We start from the raw sequence: 8,210 nt of genomic DNA, 5'->3' as shown, positions 1-8,210 counted from the left end.
GTGATCCTATCTGTTCCACCTTTTTAATCCCCCAACTCCTATCATGATGCCTAGCACATAACAGGTGCTAAATAATAAAATCTCTCCATTGTAAATCAACTACACTTCAATGAAAAATAAGAATAAAAAAAAAAAATTCTCCTCCTGGGACATCTCTAGGACAAGTCTAAGAAGTTTGTCTCAAGTACTATCCCCAAGATCGAAATCTTCCCTCGGGGGGAAAAGGACTTAGCAGGCATTTTTATCTTCATGTAAATATAAAGCATGGATATAGAAGGCTTCATTCTCTGTTCAAGGTGTCAATGAACAGAGGGATGGAAATTTGGAGAAATGGGCAACTCTTCTCATTCGCCAGAAAGTGTCATGCTGCTGGGGACAAGCCTATCCTATAAACCCCATTTGACAGATGGACAAAAGGAGGCCGGAAAGAGGAACACACTTTCCTGAGGTCTTCCATCCCCACAGCCTTCAAGGTTGGTGCAGGTGTTCCCCCACCGAGCCCCTGTTCTGTTCAGTCAGGTCCCCCTGAACTGCCCCAAGAGAAGATGGATGAACTGGGAGACCTAAAGGCACATCGCTCTGCTCGTGGTCTGTGGGGTTTTATTCCCATCACTGGGCCCAGGCAAGTGTATTCAGATGACAGTCTGCCCACACACAGACCCCTGAAGTCACTGTTTGGGGGTGGGGGGAGGGGAAGCCTTAAGCATTTTAACAGCAAGCTTGAGTCTCGGCCCTGGTGGGCGGGAGGGGGCACACTCTGAGACCACAGGACACGGGCATGCACCTGGCTGCAGTCTCCACAGCTCAGGCACTGCCCGGAAGCCTGGGGCTGGCTGTTGTACCCGCGGCCAGGACCACTCTCCTACTCTTTCCTAGAAACCAGATGCCGATGGGATCAAAGAGCTGGAAGCCACTTCCTTATTTGGGGTATGGATCTTTTATTTCATAACTGGCAAAGGGCATTTTCTATGCAAAATCTCAGCTAAGCAATTCGCCAGATGCCTAACATACCTGCCCCTAATTCTTTTTCTCACTGATAGCAAATTGAGACTATTCCCCAGACATAGGTTTCTGGATTCATTCTGTTGATCTTTCTCACTCAAAAAAAGTGGTGAGTTACCTTCAGAAAACTAACTTTACAAACCTGGACAGCAGCAGGAACTTTACCTGTTACAATGACCAGAGTATTCTTTTCAATGCTTCAAAATTAACTTTGGAATGATTACCTGAGACTTGCCAATAACTCACATTTTATAAAAAAGGGTTTAAAGTCCATGTGTGTAACACTACCCAGATATAATTCTCTAGGAAGAGAATTCCTATTTTATTTATTTATTTTTTGCAAACAATTTTAGAGGCAGGGTGTTAAACTGATTGAAGTTTCACAAGATTGACATTATTGCTTAAAGTGCTTGAATTGGTTACATAAAAAAAAATAAGGTACAGATTATTTTAAATAAAAACTAAAAAAAAATTTTTTTTAGCAACAAAGTCAAATAAATGAATGCCACACAAATACAGTAACTATTTTGGTTATACAGAAATGGAAGCCAAAAATAAATTAATGTAATACTGGAAAACAGAAACTTAATTAGGCAGAAACATAGGAAATCATTTTCCCTGACCCATGCCATTTACATGAGTTAATCACACTAGTGCTGATAAATGCCTTGACCATATAATAGCAAACGAGGGCAAAACATTTAGTACACAATATTTTAATACACATGAATATACAAAGTTGATCAAAATGCAGTGTTTAAAGATAAAATCCATCTGTAATAAAGCTACACTCCAATATCTAAAATAAGCCCTAAGCTCTAGTTAGAACCTAGTTCATTATTAGGCATGCCCATGAAAATTCAGGGTATCCATGAAAATAAACGCATAGGGACCATTTCTGTCATCTTTTTCCCCATTTCATCTGAAATCCAAAATATATCAGGCTATAAAACCAACAAGACTAGTTTCCTCGTCAAACCTACCACCCTCTTGTGTGGTTCCTTGGCTCCCTTCAAACCAGCCCACTTCACGTGGCCTAGGAATGGAAAATGCATCGGAATAACAAGACAAAAAATAGCCTTCTACCAACGTGGGCTGTTAAACAAACGACGTTTTAGCACACTGTACCATAGTCTAGACGTTAAACAAGGAAGTAACCAATAAAGCAAACAGTCCTTCTCTTTTTTAAGTGTCAAACACTGTAACTTATTTTAAAACACCCAGTAGTTAAAAGAAATACAGCAGGCTTCACTCCTGCCAGAAAGTGACACAAAAAGCTGGCCACTGTGGGAATACCGCTGAGCCTTTGTGCTGCCTGACCTCAGGATGGTCTCTCATATCCCACTCCACTCTCTGCTTCACGCAGCGAATGAGGGATGGAAAAGAAAGAAGTGTTTATGTGCTATCGTCTTCACATAAAGTGAAATGACTGGGGGTGGGGGTGCAGAACGTAGCTGCCTTGTGTTTCTGTCATTTATTAAAGAGGAAAAGGGAAGAAATTCCTGGATAGCTCTAAAGTTTAAAAAACTGATGGAGTGTTGGCGGATAAGTGTGTTTTGGTTTTTTTTCAGTCTTCTTTTCCTTCATCACATGACCATTTTAATGTCTTTGTATTATCTTCGATATGTATTTTTTAATTCCAAAAATTTATCCATGAATACTGAATTTTAATTGACTTTTTTTTCCTGATCCTTTCTTAATATTGAAATGAATTACTTCAGTTAAGTCACTGGGAAAAACCTTTTACACATTGCAGAAAAAAAAAATCACTGAAACTATGACTTAGCATTTAAATATGACTTCTGTAGGCTTCCAACTGAAATTTTCTTTTTCTAATAAATTAACTTCAAGAATCATTTCAAAGATAATTTTAATAGTTCTTCTTATGTATCAGTTTCAAATATATTAGAGACCAATAATCATTTTCTTAAAGTTTCAACCTGCAGTCAGACATAGGGATTATGTGTAGTACAAATAGCTCCCTGTATCATTCACCTTCAGTTGGAAAGTGTCTCTCCTTAAAAACAGAATAAAAACTCACCTTCCAGGTAAGTGATTACTGCATGTTTCATGGAGGAAAAAAAAAGACAAAATGTTTATAAATATGAATTCGCCTCTAAACAAGGCAAGGTATATTTTCATCACTTGTAGAAAACAATAATGTGAAGATCACCCTGTTTTTGTCTTCTCCAGTGAAAAGTAAAAGATGTTCACTTCAAGCATGATCAGATGAAGTGTTGGCATGCTTATCGAAGTTCTGAGCGATAAACAGTTCAAGATATTTCCAAGATAAGAAATCCAGTTTTCATACAGATAAAGTGCTATGCTCTTACTTGTTGCAAAATGGCCAGTAATATTTTCAATTGCAATTTTAGTTCACATTATGCCAAAAGTTTGCATGTTTGTTCGCTGATTTATTAGGTAACAAAGTAACAGGTTCACAGTATATTATAGTGTATGGAAGCCAATGGACTTCCCAAAGGAAGACAAGATCTGCAACTCATAACATTTGTAAGAAACCAAAAACCAGCTCAACAGCAAAACACCATATCGACCCTTTTTAATAAAAGGTACCAATATGCAAATGATCTAATAAATACACATATAACAAAAGTGAAAAAGGTAAAAGTAACTATGGTGAGATGAGGTTCTTCCAAAATGCTCCGTCGTGTCGAGCCTTCTAGGAGTCTGAGCCAAAGACACGCCACCACTTTGTCCATCCCTCCACTCGCCTACTGACACTTCCTTTTCCCCACCTTCAAACCCAGCTAACTCCAGTGTCTCCTGGAGAGAAGTTTCCACATTAGCCCTGGGGCTCGCCAGCGCCTCAGTAAACAGACTGAAATGTTCAAATGTCAACAGCTGTCCAACGCGGCTGATGGTGGGCAAGGTGAGTAACTTGGTTCTTCTCAGTAAAGGATGGTGTCGGTGCCGACTGGCCAAGGAGAGCTGCACCTGAGGCAGTCACCGTGGTCTCAGCCCTGCCACTACTGGCCGCGAAACACCAGCGGGATCAGAAAGATACCTTGGAAAACTTAGCAGTGCTGGATAAAAGATAGATACAACTCACGGGACAGAAGAAAAGTGTCACTAAAAACAAAGAGCAGAGTTATTTTCCTGAAACTCGATTTTGGTAGAAAGATAAGAAAAGGAAGTCTCCACTGTGCACCAAAGCTCCCTCGTCTTGGCTTCGCCTGCCCTGAGCTCCGCACCTCCCGGGACCGGGAATCGTGCTGGCGAGGTGAGCACAGCCCGGGCAGACGCGAGCCACCTGCACGGCTTCTCTTCGCCCTGCTCCACCTGGGGGGCGGTCTCACTTTTGAGGTTACTCACTTTTAAACATCTTCACTTGCACAAACTTAAAGCTATAGTTCCAGCTCTAAGAGGTGAATGTCTACCCAATTCTTCTGTCCTTCTGTCAGAAAAGAGGCAGAGAAGCTAAAGATGGGTAGCAGTGTTTCCAGGGACAAGTTAAAGGAATGCATTGAAGGAGACCCTGGAAGCCATTTAGGAAGTTTAGCTAAGACCCCAATAGACTCGACGTTCGTAGGAACTGTCATTCTAATTCAGCCAGACACATAGCAGGTGACACAGCATGTACCCAACCCTAAAATTAACAAAAGTTATTCCCCTAACCCTTACTACAGTCTGATTGTAGTTAACTCCACCTCAGACTAAAACAAAACCACGAGTAGTGCTGCATGTAGAAAAACGAGGGAGAGAGAGTGTAACACGGCCAGACCACCGAGACTCGGGGTAACACCTGGTGGCCGCTGAGGAAGAGGAACGTCTGGGAAACCAGGTGAGAGTGCTTTGAACATTTCCCCCACTTGAATCAGTCCCACAGCTCTGTGAGTTATTCTCTTGACTGATAGAATAAAATATATCCAGATTCGGAATTTTTTGATATATCTGATGTCAGGCCATAGAATTCTTCAATAGCTTGGGCATCTATTTTCTGCAAGAAAGAGAGAAATAAAACAATACAATGGTTTAACATGATTTCTGGGAGAAGGAAAGAAAAACTAATGGAATGCACGAGAAAATGTAAGAAACTCATAAATTCACAGTTGGGGACTTTCAATAGCAAACAGAATTCCACAGACTTGACAGGGAGACATGATTACATGCATCGTGAACTGTGAGGGAAGAAAGTCACCCTTCAATCTGTCAACCATAGGGGGGCACTCTTTGAAGAAGCCAGGACTTCTGCTATCAAATGATAAACTGGGGGAACTCTTGGGAATAACGTTAATTCTTCCAGGTCAGCAGAGTTTACTTCCTTTAGTGCTACCCTAAGTGGGCTAAAATAGACCATGTCTTTGAGTGTGGAATTCTCTCCAGCTGATACTCCTTTACAACAAAATCAAACTACAAAAAAATAAAAATCAATATACAGAACACTTAAGTGTAATATAAAGATTTCCAGGTTTAACAGACTGAAAGAATTTTTAAAAAATAATCAATATAAGAAAAATTTGGTGTAACAAAGTAATTTTAATAGAACTTCAAAGTTTATTTGGTCTGTACCAGACAGGGCTTTAGTCACAGTAGTAAACAGGATTTACATGTAAATATGACAGCAAAGAGGTCCCATGTCTATGGCTGATCAGTTAACTGAACAAGAACACAGTACTCACAAGCCCATGGTCACACCCCTTCGCCCCTTCCAGAGAGGATGGGGAGCAGCAGAATTGAGCTTGGAGAGAAATGAAGGTTGTTTTCAACTCAGATTATGGGAAAACAGACCTACTTTAGAAAAACCTACTTTACATACACATCCCAAAATGTCTACGCCCCACCCCAATGATATAATAATCTGCATACCAACCTCTACAATGTCATCATCAAACAAAAGCCAGAAACCATGACTTTTCACAATAGTAATATAATGCCCACGATTAGGACCACTGGAAAAGAACAAACCAAAGCAAGTTACCAGGTTAACATTTACTGCTTTATAAAATGCTATGTAGCTCTTTAGATACAGTGATTCACTAGAAAAAAAAACAAAACTCTATCACCAGGACAGAGAACTCAGTATAGGTCGTGTCTACGTCCACATTCGTTTGGCCACAACTCATGGAGTAACATCCAGATGCCGATGCTGTGCTGGGCACAAGGGAAAGGTGAGTAAAACGTTTGTCTCTTAAGCACTCACAACCCACGGGGGAGGGAAAACAGACATTCAAATGCAACAAATACAAACTTACAGTTACTGTACACCTATGATGTGCCAGACTCATTCTGGCTGTGAGGCCAAAAAAAGCAGTGAACAAGACAAAGCCCCCACTCTCTTGAGGTCAGGGTTGGAGAGGTAATAAGCAGGCTATAATATCAATAGATTTCAGGTGGTGCTAAGTGCCGGGAGGAATAAAGCAGAGTCACGGGGTGGTGAGTGACAGAGAGAAGCACTACTCGATACAAAGTGATGACAGAAAGCCTCTCCGATAACATGAAATTTTAGCAGAAGAAAATTTCCCTGAAGGAAAGAGGTGAGAGTATGTGTGTGTGAAACAAGTCATGTGACCATATGAGAGAAGTTTCAGGAAGGGGTAAGAGCAAGTGTGAGGGGTGAGAAGGGGCGGGAAGAGCTCTCGGCGTGTTCACCAAACATCAGGAAGCCAGAGCCCAGCGGGCCCGGGGCGTGGAGGAGGGGAGGCGAAGGGGGTACCGTGGTTAAGATGCCGGACTTCTCTGAGAGTGAGCCAGGAAGACGCTTGGGAATTTTGAGGAGCGACATAATGTGTCTGAAGTTGTAGAGGATGTTAAACCATAATAATAACAAATAGGAAAACAGAGAGTTACATTATTACACGCTATTAAAAAAAAGCAGGAGGAACAACTACACAGCAGTTACTGTCATCAGATTTGCACAACTGAGAGGAATTTAACTGTAAATCTAGAGTTTTGGGTTGTTTTTTCCAATGCACCATCAAAGTGAAGCTGTATTTGCCTTTCTTTAAATACAAGATGACCCACAGGCTCTGTTCCTGCCTTTCTCCAACCTCACCCGGCCACCCCTCCCCTCCAGCCCACTTGGCCTCGTCTGTTCACACACATCACCCGCTCCTGCCTTGGGCTTTGCATTTGCCGGAAATGCCTGAAATAGTCCCCCCCCCCCCGCCCCACGTTTGTACTCTTGGCCCTTTTTATCCCTTAGGCCTCCGCTCAAATGTCACCTCGGTAGAGAAATCTCTGCCGACCACCTTCCCTGGAGAGGTGCCTCCCGCTGCTCTCTGTCATCGCCCTGTTTCTTCCTCAGAGCGCTAATCAAGATAATCAGTTACTTGGCAGTGGTTTTCGGTGGTGGCAGGCTGGTGCGTTTACTTGTTAATTATCTGTCTTTCCTGCTAGATCCTCAGCTTCATGAGGGCAGGGCCCCTGTGAGTCTTGCTCACTGCAGTACCTTCAGATCCTGCCACAGAACCCAGGAAATACGGGTTGAAAAATATTTGCAGGAGAGATCAATGAATGAGGCTGTGCACCCAAGGCAACAGTGGGCCAGGAGGTCCCGGCATGAGAAGGGAGCGCTCAGTTCCCCAAACTTGGAGCTTCCCAGTGCCCACGGCCGGAAGCCACCTGATCCCTGTGCATGGGCAGCCCCGCTCTGTGTATGAGAACAGCCCCACCTCTAGCGGGGTGGAATTTAGTATATGTGCTGCCAAAGCGAGCACTCTAGCAGGGAGGAATTTAAAGCATCCTCGTGAGTAGCATGCATGACTCGGCACCAGCTCTCCCTTGCTCCCAGGGCTGCTCTGACCTTGGGCGCCCATTAAAGAAGCTGACCATTCTTGAACCCCACCTCCCACTCGTCCCCCAGTTCTCATAAGTGGATCTCTGCCTCGTCCTCACCAGTGCCCCCAGGGATTAGAGTTGGCACCAGAGAGATCCATTCTGAAACCCCCTGTGGTCCCCACATCCCAGGGTGCTCTGCTTCCTGTCACCCGTCCACCCCGCCCACCTTGGCCACCAGGGACCCTCCAGGTACCAGGCTCTGCCTGCCCCAAGACCTCCTCCCAGCCCAGTGTTCACGGCTAGTTTCCAGATCACTGGACCCCATATTCTTTAAAAGACTAACTGTTGGGGGAGGGTGTAGCCCAGTGGTAGAGTGCCTGCTTAGCGTGCATGAGGTCCTGGCTTCAATCACCAGTACCTCCATAAAAACAAACAAACAAACACACCTGACTAATAATAAATAAATAAAT

At 43.2% G+C, this 8,210-nt stretch overlaps 1 protein-coding gene across 4 annotated transcripts in view; it reads right to left on the bottom strand.

The window, feature by feature from the left end:
• Nucleotides 1-1,300: 1,300 nt before the first annotated feature.
• The window catches only part of USP46 (ubiquitin specific peptidase 46), a 58,400-nt gene continuing 51,490 nt past the window's right edge, over nt 1,301-8,210 (bottom strand). The window contains exons 8-9 of one of the 4 annotated variants that reach the window (XM_031434695.2): nt 5,834-5,912; nt 1,301-4,960 (exon numbers count right to left, since the gene is read on the bottom strand). In XM_031434695.2, the coding sequence (XP_031290555.1) occupies nt 4,859-4,960; nt 5,834-5,912 (181 nt within the window). In that variant the 3' untranslated portion in view covers nt 1,301-4,858. Of the gene's footprint in view, nt 4,961-5,479; nt 7,421-8,210 lie in introns of those variants that run through there. The other 3 variants (XM_031434708.2, XM_064486714.1, XM_031434715.2) reach the window with 3 other exon arrangements.

Source organism: Camelus dromedarius, chromosome 1 (genome assembly GCF_036321535.1).
Source record: "Camelus dromedarius isolate mCamDro1 chromosome 1, mCamDro1.pat, whole genome shotgun sequence".
NCBI lineage: Eukaryota > Metazoa > Chordata > Mammalia > Artiodactyla > Camelidae > Camelus > Camelus dromedarius.
This window is presented reverse-complemented; position numbering and strand designations above follow the sequence as displayed.